This window comes from Sciurus carolinensis, chromosome 3 (genome assembly GCF_902686445.1).
Source record: "Sciurus carolinensis chromosome 3, mSciCar1.2, whole genome shotgun sequence".
Taxonomy (NCBI): Eukaryota; Metazoa; Chordata; class Mammalia; order Rodentia; family Sciuridae; genus Sciurus; species Sciurus carolinensis.
The window spans coordinates 147,723,835-147,746,638 of NC_062215.1; the positions used below are offsets into that span (position 1 = coordinate 147,723,835).

A 22,804-nucleotide genomic window follows, 5' to 3' on the forward strand; every position below is an offset into this window, starting at 1 on the left:
GTAAAGTCCTGGCCTTAGCAGAATGGATAAGTGTGGATTTGAACCTGAGATGCAATAGCTTAATAGCACAAAAGTGATCTATGAATGTTCTCCTTAAATGTATTAATGTGATGAACTATATTTGCAGATTTATTGATTCTGAAACCTTGTTTTCATGAAATAAATCCCACTTTTTAATGTGTGCCAACTATTGTCTCAACTCTGCCTCACTCCATGATTTACTCCATGACATTGGAACTCTTGAGAGTCCTGTTTCTGCCTTACTAGCTGACTTACTTTTAATTTCTGCCAATGGGATCACTAGAGGAGATGAAAAAAAAAATAGGAAGAAGGAAAAGGAATTTCATCTGCTTCCTAAGGCCTTGTTTTTCTGTCTGCATCATCTCAGTAATGGCAACAGTTCCAGTCACCAGTTAGATATAGCTCCTTTATCCTCCTAGAGGTACTAGCTTTAGTTGGACTATGCCCCTTCACCAGTGGCCTCAGGCCTGCCTTTTCAGGGAGACTCCTTTAGTTTCTGAGGTATCAGCAACACCCTTGCTGTACCTGCTCCTTAGGGATCTCAATACTGACCTTTTCTAGTATTTAACAGGGACTGAGCAGAGCCCTCTCCTGGAGGTCTCCTTCAAAGTTTCTAGGTTCTAAAAACCCAAATTCCCTTTGTTACACTTGTTGGTTCTTATGCATTGCTAGAAGAATGAAAAATTATATAAGCCTATAGAAAAGATTTTGACAATATCCAACAAAGTTTATATAACTGACCCTGCAATCACACTTTTAGAAAACTATACCAAAAGTTCCTTGCAAAAATGTAAAAATATCATGGCATGGTTTTTAATAACAAACAAAAAAAGATCAACCTAAGTAACCATGAATTAGGGACAGTTTATTTGAAAGCAGACTGAAATGAAAACAATCTATCAGGTTGGTAACAGAGAAAACTGAGATAACTAACTTTGGAAAAAGTATTTTGAATTCACATCTTCAGTAGGATATACTCTAAGAATAAAAAGAACTTTAAAGAAATCTTAAACTTTCACTCACTAGTCTTATTACTATTGTAATATTAATGTTCTTATTTTAAAATATATCTATGAACAGGATAAAGTAGTTTTATTAAGATTCTAGAACCAAGATCATTGGAACAGGAGAACATGGTTATGACTGTAAATCTTAGTCTGTTTTCTGTTGCTATAACAGAATACCTGAGACTGGGAAATTTCTAAAGGAAAAATGTTTGTTTAGGCTCATGATCCTGGAAGCTGAGAGTCCAAGAGCATGGTGCTAGCATCTACTTGGCTTGTATGAGGACCTTGAGCTGTTTTAACTCACCACAGAAAATGGAAGGGAAGAGGATATATGCTAAAGAGGCAAATCAGGAAGGGGCTGCCTTGTTGTAACTAATCTAGTCCAGAGAGAGTAAGGATTTATGTGTGAAAGACCTTAACTCATTCATGAAAGCTCTACCCCTTAAATAAAACACCTCCTACTGGTCCCTGCTTCCCACCACCGCTGCTTCAAACTAGTTTTTGTGGAGACAAACTATATTCAAAGCATAGCAAAATCCAAGAAGATTTTTTAAACTTTTGCAATTTTAAATTTTAATTAATTATATCAATGTAAACTTAGGCTTTCTTCGCCCCTTTACTACTTTTTATATTTTCTAGCACTATCCACTGAAAATGCCTAGAAACAATGGCAACTCATTGGCAATGAGGACCTCTCCCATTCAGATTGTGGTTTCTCAATATTATTACCCATTCGAAGACACCAGAACTCTTTCAAAAAATGGCTGACTCCACATCTGGAACAGGATATAGAGAAGGTGAGCCTGGGACATTTTATTGTGCCAGGAAGTAAGAAAATCATCAAAAATTCATGCAATGACACCAAAAGAAAATAATCTAGCTTGAAGGTACATCCATTGACCAAACATGGGACAGATAGCATTATTTAGAATAATAACTGGGCTGGGGTTGTGACTCAGTGGTAGAGCACTTGCCTGGCATGTGTGAGGCACTGGGTTCAATTCTTAGCACCACATATAAATAAATAAATGTCCACTGACAACTAAAATAATATTTAAAAATAAACTGCAATTGATTAAAACATTATGGAAAAATAATAAATTGATATAAAAAAGGGGAAGAGAGATAAAGCACTTTGGATACCACTGTAAGTTAGTAGGATGCTAACTAAGTCTTTGAAAAATTATAATTTAAGGAAAGGTTATATAAAAGTATCTTGTCTTTCTGGTATGAATTTGTGCATTGTCAATAGTTCTAGAAAGGATAGGGAGTTCTATTCAAAAGAATCCCAGCTGATGAATACAGAAGGAATTGCTAGAACTAGAAAAATTGCAACTGCCTCATAAAATAGCTGACAATGTTCAATGACAGATGTGAAACCATTCAATGAAATGCTGAAGAGAAAATCATTATGAAGAGAGAGAGATCCTATTAAACTCGTTGATAAATATTAGTGTCATTAAGAATGAGACGACTAGACTTCATACACCTCCTGAAGTGTTGCAGTATACCTAGGAAGTATTCCTGACACCCACACCCAAAAAATTGAACCCAAATATAATCAAGGCTTTGGGTCTAATATCCAGTGTGTAGAAAATAAGTAGTATGGAAGAACAAATAATTCCAGGAAGAAATAATCAGTTATATTCAAAATGTGAATCATTTCTATGGGATAATCAACCCGGTTTCTTCTTTGACATGTTAATAACATTAGAAGTGAGAGGATGCAGCAAGACAAATACCACATGTGCTTACTCATACGTGGACTCTTCAAAAGCTGATCCCATTGAAGCTGAGAGTAGAATAATGGTTACCAGTGGCTACAGACAGTGGGAGGGAGGCGGGTATGGGGAAAGGCTGGTCCTCCAGCAAATTGTTACAGGTAGATAAGAGGAGTAAGTTCTAGTTTTCTAGGGTGAATACAGTAAATATTGTATATTTCAAAATAGTGTGAAGGATTTAAAATGTGCTTACCATACAGAATGATAAAAGTTTAAAGTGATACATATGCTCATTGCCCTAATTGGATCAATACACAATGTATAAGTGAATCAGAATATCACATTGGATGTATGTACAATTATTATAGGTCAATCCACAATAAACATATTAACTATGAAAAGGGGGAGGAGTGAGAAGATTCTTCCAGATTAAGAGACCAAAGAGACCACAAGCAAATATTGAGTAGCTTTTGTTTGATTCAGAGAAATCAAATGTAAAAAGACTTTTTTTTAGACCCTGGGTAATGGTATCATGCCTGAATAAGAAAATTGTGTGTGTGTGTGTGTGTGTGTGTGTGTGTGTGTGTGTGTTTAATGTGTCCTGAAATATTTAGCAGTAAGAAGAAGTGTCTGGGATTGGTTTTTAAATTCCAGAAAGAAATGACCATTGCAACAGCTCAACCAGGGGAGGAAGAGGCTACTTCTACACTTGTCTTCCACCTACAGATTTTGAAATTTTTCACAATAAAGGTTTTGTGTTCACATAAATGAAACTGTATAGAAAATGTTGTAAGTATGTTAAGTAAAAAGAAGTCGGGGAAATATTGAGTTTGATCCTATTTGAGTTTTAATGAATTTTTTCATGTAGATTTTTAAAATGTAAAACAGAGCCAAAAATTTAACATTTGGCAAATTCTCAGCATTGGGTTCTGGATAATTTTTGTATTTTTCAATTCCAAATAGTTGAATTTTTCAATGTGCCTTAGATCTGTTGACATTTGCCAGGTAAACTGATAATTAATCACTGGATCAATTGTCAATTATGATAAAACTTTTTTTGAAAGTTCATATCAAGGGGAGCTCTTGACTTAAAAACGTAAATTTGGATAAGTATTTGTAAAGTCAGAAGGTAAAGTTGTAAAAACTATCAGTTGTCGCCGGTCGTGGTGATGTACTCCTGTAATCCCAGTGGCTCTAGAGACTGAGATAGGAGGATCGCCAAGTGCAAGGTCAGCCTTGGCAATTTATCAAGGCCCTAAGAAATTTAGTGAGACCAAGGGCTGGTAAAGTGCCTCTGGCTCAATGCCAGTACCTAAAACAAACAAAAAACAGCACAAAACAAACAAAACAAAAAGCATATCCATTGTCTGTAGGCTCCTTCCTGCAGACTTGCAAAATCAATGTGATTGGTTCCATTAAGAGTACAAGACTGCAGCAGGCGCAGTGAGAGCGGAAAACTTCAAATTGGTGGGAAAGCACGTAAAATATCACTCGAAGACGACCCAGGCGACGTCGCAGGACCCACAGTGGCTGCCGAGGGAGCGGCACTGAGGCCGAGCGCCACGGGCGAGGGCGACGACCCGAAAGGGTCAGTTCCCCTGGCCAAGCCGGCCGCCCCCACAGCGCCGGCGACGCCCACACGCCGCTGACCCGGGCGGGTTTCCTGGCTCAGGCTCAGCGCCCCGGACGTCACAGCACACTCTCTGGGTGGGAAGGGCTGGTGGGCCTTCGGCTCCGTAAAACCCGGTCCCGCTGGGCGGTCCGCATCGCCCGGTCCAGGTGCAGCGCCTCCGGGACCCGCCGTCCTCTGCGGACCCAGATCGGGACCTGCGCGGCTGCCACCATGGACCGGGTCACGGAGCTGATCTTCTACGTGAACGGCCGCCAGGTGAGCGCGCCCGCGGGGCTGCCCGGCCCGGGCAGGGATGGCTCCTGCCACATGGCCCTGGTCCTTTAGGTGCCCGCCGCGGAGGGCACGATGGGCAGCCCGGGCGTTCTGGTCCCCACCTCCAGAAGTGGGCAGGTAAAGGAAGCCTTCCAGGGACTGTCGGAATCTTTTGGCCTCTACCCTCCTCGTGTACCGATTATTTCCCAGGCTCACCGTCTGTTTACCAACCCTATCCCCTTCTCAAACAAGAAGAAAAGAGTTTTTCCTTCCCCATCAAGGTCAACCCTTCCAAACCTGCCGTCCCCGGAAACCCCAGTTGATAAACGGAATATTTTCCAAAAGATTGAGAGTAACCTGTATAGATGGGGGAGACTCAATTCCCAGCGTGTCTGGATGAACAGAAAGCATTTCAGTCAGGCAGGACCACAGAGATGAACTAATTCAAGCCATCCTCAACATATCTCAGATGAAGAAATTGTGACCTTCCAAAGTCACAGCAAGCTCCTGGCAGAGCTCAGCAAAGCCAGGCTCTGGAAACTCCCAAGGTCCTCTGTCCTAGGGCCGTTCAGATTCTGGGACTGATCCAGGTAGGGTTCATGACATTCGGGGATAACAGCCTTTGAAACATTCCCTAGATATGGCATTGACTCTACTTCCTCTGAATGTTTTCTCAGCACAGTCTGTCACCGCTTTGAAGGGGGAAACCAAGGCAGGAAGGTTGAGGAGTTTTGTATTTGTAGCTTTGTATTACGTTTTCTTAAAGCGGATCCCCCAAATTGTACAAGTTTTAAGCCCCATAAAAACTTCTTTGTCTCTGTTTCCCAGGTTCCACAGCAGATAAGATTAGCTGGTTTTTCCTAATCTGTAATGGGGGGCCATTAGGATCTCCTCACAGGACTGCTCTGAGGGGAAAATAGGATAATGAGGTGCAATGACAGTTTGTAATTTTTTCTTTTATATGACAGAATGGTAGAGTAAATACAATCCCGTTGGTGGTCGTGATGGTGTTTACTCAAACAAGGATTGGATTTCAGCTCTCTCATTGATCCAACCAAGCCTTTCAGAGGCTCAGTCCCTTTCCTAAAAGGGGACATTACACTTTATAAAGAGTAGTCATGACTATTGAATCCACTTGTTTCTAAGGGCCTGCAATATGCCAGCCCGGGTTCACGTTTATGGGAAGCAGCAGATCACAGAAACAACAAATCCCTGCAGGCGTGGTGTTTATGCTGTGCAGGGGAAAAGACCACAGCATCTAAATAAATGGAAGTGTAGGGTGGTAGGCAGTGATGGGAGCTGGTATGAAAACAAGCAAAGGCAGTGGGTGGAGATGGGCAGAAGCTGATACTTTAGATGGCATGAACATTTTGGCCTTTGGGGGCAACATCTGAGCTGAACTGGAGTGAAGTTGGAGCAAGTCAGGCAAATGTCTGGAGAATGAGTACTTCAGGCAGAGAAAAAGATCCTGGGGACAGGAGGACTTCTCTGTGCTTATAGTCAGCAGGGCTAGAGGCATGACCGAAGACCAGATTAGAAGAGGTGTGTTAGGTGATAAAGGTTTCAGTTAGTGATTTCACCAGAAGATCTAAAAAACGACATACTATAGTGACACAGCCACACCAATGTTCACAGCAGCACAATTCACAATAGCTAAGTTATGGAATCAATCCAGATGCCCATCAGTAGATAAATGGATTAAGAAACTGTGGTGTGTATATGCAATGGAGTTCTACTTATCCATAGAAAAGAATGAAATGATGGCATTTGCTGGTAAATGGATGGAAATGGGGAATATCATGCTAAGTGAAATTAACCAAACTCAGAAACTCAAAGTTTGAATATTTTCTCTCATAGGTGGAAGGTTGAGTAAAATAAAGGAAAGGGGGAGGGAAGGATAAGATTACATAAAGAATCAAATACAAATTAATAGACGAGCAAAAGGAAGCCTAGTACAGGAAGGATGGGAGGGAAAAGGGGGAGGGAAAGGGGGGGATCATGAACTGAAATTGAATTCCACGCATATAGGAGTTTGTCAGGATGAACCCAAATACTATATATAACTAAAAAAGCTATAATTTTTAAAAAAAGTTTTAGTTAAATGAGGCAACAGGTATTTTGGATCTAACATCTTCTCCCCCTTTCTTCCTCTCTTGCTTTCAAACAAATTCTGTTGGGATGTTTAACCTAATGACTAATACCTGTTTGTGCCCCATGGATTTTTAAGAATATATAAACTGCTTCTTATCTGTGGGCCCACCCTACCTATGGGCCAAGTGTCCTGTAATCATTTGTAAAGTACACTCTGGAGATATTCAGTTTTGCAGTTACCCCATTTTTGAAACATCACATTAGCCTTTCTCTACTTCTCCCTTCCAGATTCTCTTAGGTGTGTGTTCCAACATTGTTAATCAAACCCAATTACTACATGGGTAGAATTAGAAAAAAAACTTTCTGATTCCAAGAGTGAGGTATTGTGGAGAATGGTGTGAGAGAGAAACCACCAGAGAGAAAGAGGTGTCTTAAAGTCAGCATGACCTCTGGGATTAAAAAATTGCCTTTGGAAAGGAATCTTAAGTAGCTAATTAGGAGACTTCAGGTGATGTGGTTGGTCTCCAGTCTGTGATTTTTTTTCAAAATCTTTTTTCAAAATTTTTTTTTCAAAAAAAGGTGTCATCAGGCAGAAGCTAAAACCATTTGAAAGGATAGCCAGCACACATTGCTTAGAGACCTGGTTATGGAGAGATTTATGAAAGCTTCCTTGCTCTACCAGGGACCCTGAGAAGAACAGTCACCCATTGAAAATGAGTTTAAGGGAGGAAGAGCCCATGGACCAAGTATACTATAGATGCTGTTTTCTAACCTCACCAGGGAACTGAAGCACTTTGTTCTATCAGGCAGTAAAGACTGGAAACTAAAGATGTAGGCTTTGGAATAGAAGGTATAATAAATAAGTTTGAATTCTGTGGCTATGTAGCAACTCCACCACCTGGTAGCTCTGGGTACTTTATATCTCTGAGCCTCAGCCATTCCCTCTGCAAAGGGAAGCCAGTAACAGTACTTTTTCCTGTGGAACTTGGATGAAAATAAATCTCTTGGTTAGCAAGGTATAAACTATTGTTAATACCTGGGTTTGAAAACAACTTCATTAGTAGAGCCAGCATCTGCTCAGAGGAGTCAAGAGGACTGGCAAGTGGTCATAAGCACAGTTTGCTCATTACTCGTTTATTATTAGTGCACAAATCTGGAAAGAGCTCTCTGTGGGTGAGTGAGAAGAAATTTCTGGGATGCTGGGATGGCTGCAGTGGTTCAGGGAAAGTGGAAGGGGCAGACGCAGCTGAGGCAGGAAGGTGCAACGAGTGAGACGGATTTTATAGCAACCTGAGTGTCCTCACCGCCTGTCCCTCAGGCCTCCTTCTCTGCTTGGAGGCTGCTGTGGGTTATTGTTCTTCTCTACTGTGTCCTACAATGTTCACCTTGGTCTTCCCTCATCACTCAGGCCTTGTCTTTTCACATGTACTTCTTTCCCTTCCTTATTTTCTGTTCGTTCCTTTTTCTGTTTCTTCCTTCTGCCTCTGTCTTAGATCTGGCAGGGTCTTGTGCAGCGTGAACTTGAACTCTCTCAAAAGAACTGGCAGAGATACAGAGGGACAGATTCCACCCTTGCAACACCAAAGTTATCCTGAGATTGATACATTCCATGACCATGACTACACTTCTAAGTATTATCTTTCCAGTTCAGAGTCAAGGAGAATAACTCTGCTCCCCACCCAGACCCACCCCTGACCACCATGGTAGTTCTGACCTCGCTGTTTCACTCTAAGAGCTTACAGGACAGGATACTTGCTGGCTCTGTAATCTCCTCAAACAACTCCTAGAACAAATATCCAAAGCAGCAAGTCAGCTTCTGTTAATTTTTTCCTAAAATATGTAAATGTCCTCCAACCTAATATGCTTTATTATCCAGGCTACCCAGATCCTTTCTCACCATTAAAACTGGGCTTCTGCACATTCACCATGATATATATTAATCAGGATTTGTTTCAGATTCAGTGGTATAAACTTAAAACTAACAGTAGTTCAATAAGATATGAATCATTTTTCTTTTTTGAAGAAACTATATCTTGGAAGAGAAAATTTGAAGATGTTCCAGAAGGTTCATGCTGTTATATGGGACCCAGGTTTCTGTTACCTGCTGGAACTCAAGTTCACTTGACCTCACTCAAGTGAACTTGAGTTCCAGCCATTTCATCCCTATTCCAAGAAACTGGAAGGAAAAAAAAGGGAGAATGCATGCTGGGATAGTCAACAGTTTTTGCCATTAGTAACTTCTTTGTTTCTTTTTTTCCTTTCTTTTCTTCTGTTCTGTGTGAAAAATCCTTCTTCCCTCCTCAGAGTTCTCATAGCAAATTGAACACATCATGTTCCATTTATTTATTTAATTAGTTAACATTAACTATGTCCCTATGATGTATCTCCAGCACTGAGCTTAGTGTTCAAAACAAAAAAATAACAGAAATTAGTTTTCCCAGGATCAAAAGAGGCTGTATAAACACAAATAATTTTGATGCAGGGTAAACAGTGCTATACAGGTGAGGATGTTGACCAGGAGATCACAGAGGAGGATGGTTCCTTGCCATAGGGAGTGGGGAAGGCATATTAGGTAGCAGCTCTCTCCACAGAGAATTTTGAGCAGGACATTGAATGGCATGCAAAATTCTGCCAAGTAGAGGGGAGAGAGAGGGGACTTTCACTACAGAAGGAAACCTGTATGTAAACATAGTGAAAATTAAAAGTCCATATACTTCTGGGACCAACCAGTTCTTGTATCTGATTCAAGATACGTGGGTCAATTCTCAGGAGATGATGGATAGTTGATCAGAGACACATTGCCAAGGAGTTTAAATTTCTTCTTGGACTCCAGGAACCCTTGAGTATAAATTCACTAAGACCCTTTCAGCTTGCTCATTAAAGATGCATATTTTCTGATTCCCTCTCCCAGAAATCCCGTTTCCAGAGGGCTTTCATTTTAACAAGCCCCTGGGTGATTCGGTAATTCCCAGAATGGCAGTTTGGCAGTCAGAAGCTTTTTAAGAAGATACACAAAATGACAGGACTTGGGTTTTAGAATGATCACTCTGCTAGAGGGGTAGAGGAAGGCATTGCAGGTGCCAAGAGTGGATTTGAGGAAACCTGCTAGGCAGCCATTCTAATTGTTAGGGTTCAAGGTGGTAAGAGCTCATGCCAGGTGGTGGCAGGAGAAGTGAACGGTGTTTAGAGAATCATTTTGGAGGTGCAAACTTGGTGACACCAATTGCAGTGAACTCAAAGGAAGAAAAATTTAAAATAGCTCAGGTTTCTAAGCTTAGATGACCCATTGGATAATGAGACTGTGAAACAGATTGAGGAAGATGAAAAAAAAAGTTTGGGAAATAAAACAAAGAGTTCCACTGAGGGCCAGTTATGTTGAGGATGCCTGGAACATACCTCACATTTTTCTTGTGTTGTAGAATGTGTACATATGCATGCAGGACACACATGTCTTTCTGTATTGCAGAGTCCTGTAGGGCACAGACTGTGACAATTGGCATAAGCCTCACTTTTGCCTGGCCTGTGGCTATCAGAATTGAGGAGTGAGGAGGCAGCCCTAGGAGGAGCACATGTCCCTCCTCACCTTCCTCCCAGGAGGGCAAACTACTACAACATTATGAAAGATGATTCCGGCTTCTGAATCTGTGAAGAAAATTATGCTTCTGTCTGTTCTGTGAATCTAAATGAAATCTCAAATATTTAAAAAATATTTTAAAAAATGAGACAACATGGTCACTTTGGGAAGCATGACCAATGGTGACATTTCAGTCATTCCACTCCAGGGTGTGGTTGTTCCATGACTACACTGCAGCTCCCACATATACCTGCTCAGGTGTGCCCTGCCAAACAGCTTTGCATTACTGGCCTATGCGTCTTATCTTCTACTTGGCTTCTTTGATTTGGGGCCATGGTTGGTTGTGATCTCTTTCTGGAAGCTAATTATTTGGCAAACAAACAAGTCTTTTAATTTACTCTATTGATTTCTCAGAGGCTTGTCTGTTCCAGCAGCTCCCCTCTCTGACTGTCCTTCCACACACTCCCAGTTTGTTCTGTTCTACTGGTGTCTTCTCCTTCACCTGCTGCAGACTTTCTAGGAGAATCTGGACAGAAGTCCCTGGTGTTCCTGTTAGTACAAACAACCACCACCTAAGAGAACAGTGATAATTCAGGACCAAGGACAGTGACACGGGACTGGAGTCTGGGGCAAGATTTAGACTCTATACTTAAGAGACAATTTGTGCATCACAGGTTTTCCATAAACTTGAAATCATCTTGAAAATATGAGTGTTAGTGTGCATTTTCCTCAAGCTTGCATGATCCTACCAATGTGAATATCACAAGAGCTCTCTCAATTTTGTGTGCATAACTCTTGATTTTCTCCGTTGTATAGGTGATAGAAAAAAATGCCGATCCGGAAACAATGCTGTTACCATATCTGAGGAAGAATCGTATCCTTTTCTTTGCTTCAAATTTATGTGTGTGTGTCTGTTTGTGTGTGTTTAGCTCCAATGTCCCCATCAGGTGATATTTCAAATCTTTTTTAGAGCCACACTGAGACATATGCCTTACTCTTATGGTTTTATGTTCATCTTTTAGAAAGTCCTACACCTTGTTTTATAGTCAGTGCACAACTGTGGCTGTCAAGAGAACCAGGTTTTTTCTGATCTCTGTTTTAGCACTCAGTAGATGGTTTAAAAGGAGAAACTAGCAATGGGAATGAAAGCAGTCAATATTAAAAGGGATTAATTAAGCATCCTTTATATCCTTTAGGAACACAGGAATTATACTCTTTCTGTAATGATTAATCATCATTTCCATTACAAAAAAGCACAGAAATCTCATGAAATGGAAGTAAAATAAAAATGGAGAAATTCAACCTGAAATTATTTAACTTCATGAGCCCCAGTGGGTTTCCAGAGGGATATCTCACTAAAGTATATGCAAAATTATGTAACAATTAAAGTTTTGACATTTCCCCCACCTAGGGGACATGAAATTCCCATAAGAGCACACAACTCCAAAGCATCAATAGCTACTTTTTAGACACATGAGCATGCTCCTAAAGTCGTCCATGATCTTCAAACAAAAACAATGAATACTGACTTCCTGGTCAACCACAGTTCCTTATGTGTAATATTTAAAGTTTGACTCTCTGCAAGTGACAGAAAACCCAAATAGTAGTAGACAGGATAGAAGACAGAAGTTTGTTTCTCATTGTGTTTATTCAGGATCTCCAGGAACCTGACACCAAAAATAAAGCTAAATGTGTGAGGACTAAATGCCTGTGTGAAAGGAGGGAGGGAGGGAGGGAGTTAGAGAGGACTTGGGGAGCCCTCGTGCAGTGCAGTCCAACCTGGGGAAGGAAGAAAGGGAGGGAAGGGTGAGTGGAAGGGCTCTGGGCTTTTGGTCAGTCCAAGGCATGTACATCAAAGCCATTGGGCATGGTTGACATGGACTCCATGTCCTTCCACACATGGAGTAACAGGTGGAGATAAATCCACGGGAGGTATGGCTCTAATGAAAGCAGTGGAGATCAGTTTCTAAGTCTAGCAACTGGATGACGTGGTCAGTTACCATCCCTGCTGAAGAAAGTCTGTTCCCATAACCGTCATACTCACATTGAGGAAACCAAAGGGTGGTTGATCAGGGTTAGAACAAAGTGCCACAAAGTTATCAGGGAACTGAGTTATCAGGGGATCCTTATGTCAGTCCCACCCTCCTCAGCATGCAGCTTCTGCTTCACCGTCAGAGATGACTAAATGAGATCCAGCCATCACAACTGAATTTGAAGAAAGAGAAAGGTGTAATGGACAAAGAAGGGGACGCCCTCTCCTTTTGAGTATACTTCTCATCTGGAACTCATACACAGTGCTCATATTTACTTCCCATTGACCAGCATTGTTGCTGACCCCATGTAGTGGGAGAGGAGGCTGGAAAAATGTACTTTTAAATTCTGGGTAGCCATATATGTGTCTGAAATTTGAGGTTTCTATTCCTAAAGAATAATGAGGGAACAGATATGGGGTAAGAAATAGCAGTTGTTACCACTGAAAGACAGAGAAATAGAATAAACATGGCTAATATGACACAAATAGGCCATGAATTATTCATAATGTAACATTTACTTTGTATGTCACTGCAGACTGAAATAAAGATGAGAACAAATGTGAAGTGTCCTCATACCTTCAAGTGCTTAAATCTGTACATGTACAGACTCTGCCTGTTTTAGTTTGGCCCTGTTTTTTGGAACATGAGGTCCATCCAGTTTCTTTCAAAGAAAGGACACATGCTATAAAGACACACAAGGAAATCAAGAATTTATGAGACTAAAACAGCAGTTAAGACATACATACATCACTTGAGAAAAGTACTGAACTTAAAAATACATTAAGAGTCTGTGAAGGTGCTGTTTGCCAAGGTCAGGGCTATTCTAGAAAGAGAATTATGGAAAACACATTGTTCTTAACCTGCTTCTTACAGTCCGATTTACGGGGACTAAGTATGGCTGTGGCGGGGGAGGCTGCGGCGCCTGCACGGTGATGATCTCTCAGTATGACCCCATCGCCAAGAAGATAAGGTGCCCTACATCAAAGCCCAGATGTGGTTGAATTTTTATAGTTTTGTTTAATTTCTTCATTCAGTAATATGTATTGAGTGCCTACTATGTGAAAAGAATTGTGCTAAACACTGAGGGTCCAATTATAAAAAGACAGTCATGGTCCCAGGCATATGAATGTGCCAGGGGAAAAAATGTAACATCAATGAGGATAACATATGGTCCAAGAATCCCCTGTCCAAAGCTGACTCCCTGTGCTGTCTGGGGAGCAAAGGTCAGGCCAAAATGGCAGTGGAGAATAAGGTCGTCATCACGCTCCTCTCCTCTATTACTCTGACAATCTGTTCACTCATCTCCTTGCTGCTCCCATGCAGTGCATTCTTCCTCCATCAGCAGAGAGATCTGTCACAAGTGTGAATCGGATCCTATCCTGCTTCTGCCTGAACACACCAACAGCTTCCCATTATGTTTAACATCTCTGTGTTTGATGTGTGCCCTTGCAGGGTCACCAAGTTTCTTGGCTCTGCAGGGTGATGTCTTCCATCAGCTTTGGAAACTGCTCAAGGCATTGTCTTTTCGAATTTTTGCCTTTGCCATTTTTCTTTCCCCTCTCCTTCTGCAACTGCCATAATGCATACTAAGACATTTTATGTTATTCCACAGAGCTCGGATGAAGGCTACTGGTCTAAGCACTGGTGTGATTTCAGATATGCTGGTGTTCCACAGCCAAGCCACCTGCTTTCTGAACTCTGAGAGATCTCACCCTACTTTACAGCCTGGTTGCCAGCTTTATAGGTCACTGGGAGTTATCTTTGCTCTCCTGTCTCCCCTTGCGTGCTTTGGGAGATCTCTTGCATCTGTGTTGTCTTGTGTTTAGCCCCTAAATTATGGCAACAGTCTATGAAGGTGGAGTGCCTAAGGTTTTTTCTTAGTTTTTCCCAGTCTTCTTTCTTTGCCTGGAGATTTTTTTTTTCATCTCTCCTTCCCCACCTCCATTTTTGCTCTCTACACTCAGAGCACTCTGGTGAAGAAGAGTTTGTAGATAATGCAGTACAGCTTTGTATTTTAATCGGTTATATCCACCCACAACTGGCCATTCATAGCTTGTTGAAAGTCCATCTGTTTTCTCCTCCTTCCCATCTAAGGAAGAATCCTCCTCCTCCTCCTCCTCCTCCTCCTCCTTCTCCTCCAATTTCAGGAAGAGAACAACTGTACCTCAGGAATGAGAGCAGCTGTATCTTCTCTCTTACAAGGGTTTGTCATATAAGGAATTTTACTTAGCTTTCTTATGTACTCAGTATGGGATGAGTTTTTTTTTTAATGTTTTTGTAGCTTATGTGGCTTGTTTTGGTTTTAGAACATGATGGTCTTTTACAACTTACTACGTCTGAACTGCATGCGCAGCTGCCTTTAAGCCAATATTCAAACATCTCTCCATTATGTGCCCCATTCACCTTCACAACTCTCTATTCCTTTAGCCAAATTTATTCATACCACTTCTGGTCATCTCAATTTGCATACAAGTGTACCTGTGTATTATCTATGTACATACATGTTGTTCATCTTCCCTCAACCAGAATATACATTCTGCAGCTATAGGATTTTCTCCATCTTGTTTCCCAATGAATCTTAGCACCCAGAACTCTGCCTGGCACATAGTAGGCACTCAATGAATATTTACATTTATTTATCAATGAATATTGTCCTTCCAGTCTGTGTTTTGTTTTTATTATGTGGAGGCAATACTGCACATAGTGTTTAAAACCCTGGATATTTTACTTAGTTTTTCATAAGTATATTTTCTAAATAGTAAATAAGATTTCAATGCTATGTATATTCTATCATTTTGATGAACTAAAACTAATCCCCAAATAGGGATCACTTAGACAAAATTAATTTTCACTAATATCAGCAGTACATCAATTAACCTTCTTATAGTTAGATTTGTGTCAATGATTATTTTTTTTATGAAACATCTATAGAGATAGGATTGCAGAGTGAAAGAGTGTGCATATTTTAAAGTTTTTTAATGTGTTCCAATGAAATGTCTTCCAGAAGAGCTTTGGGAGAGCTTCATTTACATCTTATAAACACAACATAAATCCCATTTTTCCAAATTTTTGCTAATAATAGATACTATAATTTTAAAAAACAATTGTGATTTTCTTTGATAATTCAGTATTTCTCATTTCTTAATTTGAATCTCTTGTGATCATTTTTGAGGTTGCACATTTACTTCAAGTACTCATTGGCCACCTGTAGTTCTGTTTGGTGAATAAGAACATTTTAGGAGTCATTTGAGTTGAACATTTTCCAGCAGTGTTTTTTGTGGGATTGAAGAGTTCTGTATCCCACACTCTATCATCTCTCTGAAGAATGACATCACTTTATTGACCAGCCATCCTTAGCCCAGCATCTGCCTGGAAGATGGAGTAAGCCCTGGGTGGGTGCGTGGATACATGCAACTAGAGACTGTCAGTCCCTCATTCAAGAAGAAAAACAACTAAGGTTAGCTGAAGCTATTCTGGAATTAGCTTCTCTCCACACTCCCACTGTGACCTTGAGTAAATCACTCTGAACCTCAGATTATACTTCTGTAAAATGAGTGTGAACTAAGGACCAATTGTAGATTCTAAGCCTGGGGAGGTCATACAAAACCTGCCCTGTAGGGTGAGGACTTGGTACAGTAAGGGCCCAGTCCTCTTTCCCACTAGACATGATGTCATTTATAACCTGTGCTTCTTTTTTGCATCCTGAAGACATCATCCTGCTAACGCCTGCCTGACCCCCATCTGTTCTCTGTACGGTGCCGCCATCACCACAGTTGAAGGCATAGGAAGCACCAAGACCAGAATTCATCCTGTTCAGGTGCGGGTGTGTCTCTTTCTCACAGGGTCCCTATGCTTGGAAAACCATGAATGACATTGTAAGTCCCTGAGATTGAGAGTAGAGCCACCTAGACCCTGCTGCTTAGTCGCTGCTAACAGGTAAAACCCAGCTGGAGCTGAGAGTGAAACCTAGAATACTGCAATATAATTTTGTGACTGTCTTGGAAGGGTGCTTTTGGAAGACTGGAGGACTTTTCCCTTTTTAAGAAAATGCTGACATGACCTCTCATGTTTTCTCGGTTTTAATTAGATGGGACCTTTCCATTGTATGTTCCAAACATAAAGAAAGGAGAATCATGTGCATTGAGGGATATAGTTTTCTTGATTTTTCTTCATTTGTTTGTACAGTGGAAAATTACATGATTTTAAAGCTGAATAAAAGTATTAGCTACCAAAAAGATTTGTTAAACATACAGCTTGTTGAGAAGACAGCTGATAGGTCCTGTCAGTGAATTCTGTGACTTTTCTCCTAAAACAGAACCACCTTAGAGCTTATGCCCCAAGTGAAAGGCACCTTCAGAATCAAGCTCTTTAAGTTATGGGTACAATGCCCCCTAAAATGCCACTGCTACTTCTTTTGATCTAAGTTAATGAAGGTCATTTATGAGGAGTGGGAAAAAGATGGAAAACATTAGAAGCAGCATAGAAAATGGCCCAGCTTCAGATTCTGTAGGCATGAAGGAATCTTGCTTATTTCCTCTGAAACCTCACTTGTAAGTGGGAGAGGATTCTCCTGGGTATCCCTGTGGGACTTGACTGTACATAGGCATGGGAACTCTTTCATCCTCAACTACTGCTCAGCTCTCATCTTCACAATGTTGCCAGAAGGCAGTTTGCAAACTGGACCTGGAAGTTAGACTCCAAAGAGAAAATACTGGGGCAAAAAGTACAGGAACAGTTAAGGCAGTACTTCCTGTTTCATCATCTGGGTTTGTGATGGCCTTCGTAAACCCCTGTGTTACAGCATCAGTACAGCAGTCGACAGATAAAAGGCACTCAAGAAATACTCAGAGATCTTTTCTTCTTCAGTTTCTCAATTTGAGTGTAATTTGACTTATTGCTCTGAAGAATTTCCTTGATCTAATTAACTCACATCCTCAACTGCACCTTGAAACACCTAGGAATCTTTAAAAGATATTATACCTGTGCCTCACTTGCAGAGTCTCTAAGTCAATAGATTTGGGGTGTAGCTGGGGCCTTGGAAGTGTTTAGCCCTCCTGGTGATTCCACTGTAGGTGAAGCTCAAAAGCTGATGAGAAGCAGCGATCCTGATAAACCAACCCAAGAATGGGAGGCCCTCTGGGATAAAAGGATTTTCAGGGACCTCTTCTCCAAATTTAATATGCCCGGAAGTATCTGAAGATCTTGTTAAAATGGAGGTTCTGGTTTTGAAGGTCTTAAATGGGGCCCAGAATATGCATTTATCATGTTTATGTCCTCCCAGGAGAGGATCGCCAAGTGCCATGGCACCCAGTGTGGATTCTGCACCCCTGGAATGGTGATGTCCATCTACACGCTGCTGAGGAACCATCCAGAGCCCACTTTGGATCAGTTAACTGATGCCCTTGGTGGTAGGTTGTGTGTGTGTGTGTGTTATTTTTAATAATGATGACAACAGTTGATGTTGGACCCCTACCATGTGCCATATACTGTATTAAATACCATTTGAAGATCGTCTCACAATAATTTTATAAGACAGGTACTGTTAGAATCGCCATTTCATAAATGGAGAAATTGAGGTTTGGAGACAGTAGTTTAAAGTAGGCCGCCTCCGTGTAGAAGAGGTTGGTTTGTTGAAATCAAGCTTCAAATTAGATCACACATCAGGTTTAACTGATGTAATTCTTGTTCTTTTATCTTTAAGATTTTCCTCTTTTCATCAGTTGTTTGCTTGTTCTTATAATCATTAAAAAGCCAGCTTATTCATTTACCCTTGGAAAGAGACCAGTTACCTTTACAAGCTGCTCTCTCCTATTGGGTGGATGATCTCAGCAACATCTCATAAATCAGAAGGCCGTTGAGGAACATTGCATGAAGTCAAAAGGACTGAGACCCTCTGGTGATTCTTATTTCAAAGAACTGTCTGTGGCCACTCTGGAAATATTTTTATCAAGATCTTCATCAATGAGATTCTGTACAATTAAAACAAACAAACAAACAAATGAACAAACCAGCCAGGCATGGAGGTGGATGCCTGGAATTCCAGTGACTCAGGAGGACTGCAAGTTCAAGGGTAACCTCAGCAACTTAACAAGGCCTTAAGCAACTTAGTGAGACTCTGTCTCAAAATTAAAAAAAAAAAAAAAAAAAAGAGGCAGGGGATGTGGCTCAGTGGCTAAGTGCCCTTGGGTTCAATCCCCAGACCAAAAAAACAAAAAACAAAACCAAAACCAAAAACACAGACTCTCAAATCCTATGTCTGTTGATACTCTCCATGGCTCTATTTGTCTTTGTCTCCTGAAGACCTCATTTCTCTGCTCAGACAGCACAAGACTAAAGCCCATGTCTACACTTCTTCTGCAAAATGTTCCAGGGAAAACCAGGGCAAACAGAAGCAGGAGAGATAGAGCACAAAAATTTTCTTCTACCTAATTTCCTTTAGGTCTAGTCATGCATTTGATGTCATGTTTTTTATGTAAACAAGTGATAAGTGTTCTCAAATTTTAAGGTAAAGAAATATATGGGAAATTTATAAATAATGAAAAATTTTGGAACCCACCATATATAATTTGGCTCTAAGGTCTTGTTTTTTAAATAAGATGTCAGATTGGTGGTGGCAGAAGCGTACGAGACCACTGTGAGAGAAACACTGGCCTAGTAGCAATTTATTATAAAAAAATTGTGGGCCCAATTGCTTCCAAAGTTTAATAACTACCTTTGCATCTATATAATACTTTCTTTCTATCAACTGAAGCTTAACACACACTCTCTATCTCTCTCTTCCTCTCTCTTGCAATAAATTGATAACTGCCATAGTAAGTATTAGTAATGAGCGATTTTCTTCTTTAAAAAAAGAGAAGAAAATCTTACCATTTGCAACAACATGGATGAACCTTGAAAACATTATGCTAACTGAATGAAATAAGCCAGACAAGAAGAGCAAATAATGCATGAGTCCTCTTATATGAAGAACCTAAAATAGTGAAATTCAGCAAAGCAGAAAATAGAATGGTGACTAGGACTGCGGAAAGGGAAAATGAGTGATTGTCAAAGTTACAAAGTTTCTTATGCCAGATGCATAAGTCCTAGAGAGATACTGTACAGAATGGTTCTCATAGTTATCAATACCATATTATATACCTAAACATTTGCTAAGAGGGCAGATCTTTTGTTAAGTGTCCTTGTTAATGAATGAGTGAATGAATGAATAAACAAATAAACAGGAGGAAACTTAGATGTGATGAATGCTTTTATGGCATTGCATGTGGAGATGGTTTCACAAGTATATAATTGTCTCCAAACACATCCAGTTGTATACATTAAATATGTACAACTTTTTGTATGTCTTTAATACTGTGAAAGGTAATTTTTTAAAAAAAATTAAGCTTAACTCTTAAATGTGACTGTAGGATAAATTTTGGGATTAAAAATCATTGTGTCATTTGAGCACCTATTACAAGCAGTGGGCATTAAAACAGTCTACAGAGAGACAGTGCAGATAGCTGAGCTGTTAAAATCTACCTCAAGATTCTCAACTAAATATCCCAAGTTGTTGATATAATCATTTGACTTTGCAGGTTAGGTGGACTGAAATGTCCAACAGAACTTTCTTATGGGATTAAGTCCTTTTTTCTATCATGTGTTGGGAAGCTTGTGCCTCTGTCTAGGTCATTCGATTAACAGAGCTGGGATTTCCTCCTTCAGGTAACCTGTGCCGCTGCACTGGATACAGGCCCATAATTGATGTGTGCAAGACTTTCTGTAAAGTAAGTAGAGAAGAATATGTGAATGAGTATAATTTTCCCCAATGAAGAGAGTTGTAGGGGCTATCAGGTGTGATTAGGGGAATAGCTATTGTAATACAGGGTTACTTTCTATCTTGAGTTCTTTAATTGCTATTTGCTATTCAACCTTGGGCAGGAGGCTTACCCCATCCATTGAGCTTTCCTTAGTAGTCACATGGTGAGCACCTAAGCATTTTGACATTGGCGGCAGTTCATTGCTTGCAAAAGGCCACTCCTGATCTGTTTGTCTGGGTCAGGTATCTGCCCAGGAGCTCCTGCAGCTCTCTGTGCACCTGGGATGTGCATGTGCATGTCCCCGCATAGCACTGATCACAGTGTGGTGCTCTTGCCCATATGCTGTTCCATCTCTTCACCATACTGTGTACTGCTTGACAGCAGAGGCTGTACATCTCCAGGGACAGTCACCATGCACTGAGTGGTTACTCAATCAACATTTATTGAATGAGTAAATGAACAAACAACCTTGGAATGGAAAAGAGAAGACTGCCTTTTGGAAGTTAAACTGTGAAAAAAGTACATCAGAACAGGAAAGAGAACAGAGTGTTGATGCTAATAGTTGTGAATATTTATTAAGTATTTAAAATATTTGATATTATTAATATTAATCATTGATCATCAATAATATTTATTGCTGTGAGCCAGGTTTTGTTATAAGAGCTTCACATAGTTTAACTTATCTAATGTCCACTGCTATTCCAAATTCCTTATAAACTCAGTTTTTTCATTAGAGTTATTTAGATGTGTTTTCGTACAAACAGTTCTCCTTCATGATACCTAACCATGATTCTATGTTATGAGGTTTCATCTGGTAGTTACCCGCTTTATTTAATATTCAGCAGAATCAGCATTAAATTCCTATTTATTCATTTTTTCACTCATTAGACTTCTGGCTGTTGTCAAGTTAAAGAAAATGGGACTTGCTGTTTGGATCAAGAAATAAATGGATTACCAGAACTTGAGGAAGGAAATAAAGTGAGTGAAATGTAAAGTTGTTTTAAAGTTTTCTCTGGACATGCACAGTGGCTGACTTGCTCTTAGAAAGAATAAATTCCTCCCAAGGTTGAGCTGTATTAACATGTTCCCTCTCGTTCTCACTTTGTTTCTATTTTAAAAATCAGCCTGGGAAGGGGAAGGGAAGTTAGAGGACAGTAAACAGGTACAGGGATACAGTTGAATAGAAGGAATAAATTCTAATCATTCTGCAGTCAGTGAAATAATTATGGTTGACAATAATTAATTGATTATTTCAAAGTAGCTAGTACAGAGGATTTTGAATGTTCTCAACACAAAGAAGTGATAAATATCAGAGGTGATAGGCATGTCATTTATCCTGCAGTTTTGAAATGCTTGTCATTCTGTGTAATGAGACCTCATACTGTCCTCCTCTATCCCACCCAGAACGTGAATCTTCCCTTTGTCCAATGTATCTACTTTGTATATGCTACCCACCTATTTGTCACTTAGTAGTCATGTTAGTAATCAAATCATCTGTCACAGTATTGCAGGGCTTGTGTTCAACCTTTCTTTTATTTAATAATGGCTCCAAAGCATAAGAGTCGTTATGCTGGTAATTCAGATGCACCAAAGGGTAAATGTAACATGCTTCCTTTAAGTGAAAAGGTGAAAGTTCTCAACAAAATAAGGAAAGAAAATTGCATACTGAGATTGCTAAGATTTATAGTAAGAATGAATAGGATAAAACAGCATATATAAGGTTCAATATGATCCACAATTTCCAGCATCCATTGGGGGGGTCTCAGGACATATCCACCTAGAACAGTGAGAACTACTGTAACTTCTTGTACTTTCTCTCTTTAAGACAAGTTCAAAACTCTTCTCAGAAGAGAAGTTTCTGCCATTGGATCCAACCCAGGAGCTGATATTTCCTCCAGAGCTAATGGTAAGGCAGGCAATGTTGTGTCTAGAGGGTTGATTCCTAGAGGAATTCATGGTGAAATGCTTCCGGATTCTTTCCAAAGCTGATTGCAAATAAGTCATTCTTATCTCAAGGTCTAAATAGAGTGTGGACCAAGGAAGAGGTGGAAGAATGAGGGTCGAACCAACAGGAGGGGTCAGTTGATTGAAAGAAGTAACTAGTGTTATCTGTAAAAAAAACCATACAGTCACATGCATGTAAATGTAGACATGTTTTCTGCTTCCAGTTTTCCTGCAGTTCATTCTTTCATATGATGATTTGACAAAATTCATCATGTTAATATCTTTTAAACATTAAAATGAATTTGAGATATAAGAGTACCAAAGGGATCTCCATGAAGTCTCTAGGAGGAGAAAAATATTGTCATATTTTTATCTTGAACTCTGATTCCTTGTAAAGCTCTACTTTTAGGTCACCTATTTTGTTTTTCAGAAAAGTCTGTATTTCTTTTCTTTGTTCCTACAATGATAAAGCAAAAACAGGTGGAAATGTTGTCATAGGTATCTTGAATCCCTATTGCTTTTTCAATAGATAATGGCTGAGAAACGACCCCCCAAAACCAGGGTTTTTCATGGTGATAGAATGACATGGATTTCGCCAGTGACCCTGAAGGAACTTCTGGAAACTAAATTCAAGTACCCCCAGGCTCCTATTGTCATGGGGAACACTTCTGTGGGTATGTAGACACCCAGAAACTTCTTACAGGGAAATCAAGGAAAAGGACTTAGAGGGAA

The 22,804-nt window shown here is 40.1% G+C and overlaps 1 protein-coding gene across 2 annotated transcripts in view; it reads left to right on the forward strand.

Annotated features, from left to right (window-relative positions):
- The first annotated feature begins 4,230 nt into the window (after positions 1-4,230).
- Aox1 (aldehyde oxidase 1) overlaps positions 4,231-22,804 on the forward strand; it is a 65,845-nt gene continuing 47,271 nt past the window's right edge. Inside the window, exons 1-9 of one of the 2 annotated variants that reach the window (XM_047546807.1) lie at positions 4,231-4,637; positions 11,116-11,173; positions 13,206-13,302; positions 16,041-16,149; positions 17,614-17,740; positions 20,034-20,095; positions 21,017-21,106; positions 21,954-22,034; positions 22,602-22,746. In XM_047546807.1, coding sequence (XP_047402763.1) covers positions 4,593-4,637; positions 11,116-11,173; positions 13,206-13,302; positions 16,041-16,149; positions 17,614-17,740; positions 20,034-20,095; positions 21,017-21,106; positions 21,954-22,034; positions 22,602-22,746 — 814 coding nt within the window. In that variant the 5' untranslated portion in view covers positions 4,231-4,592. Of the gene's footprint in view, positions 4,638-5,078; positions 5,225-11,115; positions 11,174-13,205; positions 13,303-16,040; positions 16,150-17,613; positions 17,741-20,033; positions 20,096-21,016; positions 21,107-21,953; positions 22,035-22,601; positions 22,747-22,804 lie in introns of those variants that run through there. The other variant, XM_047546808.1, reaches the window with a different exon arrangement.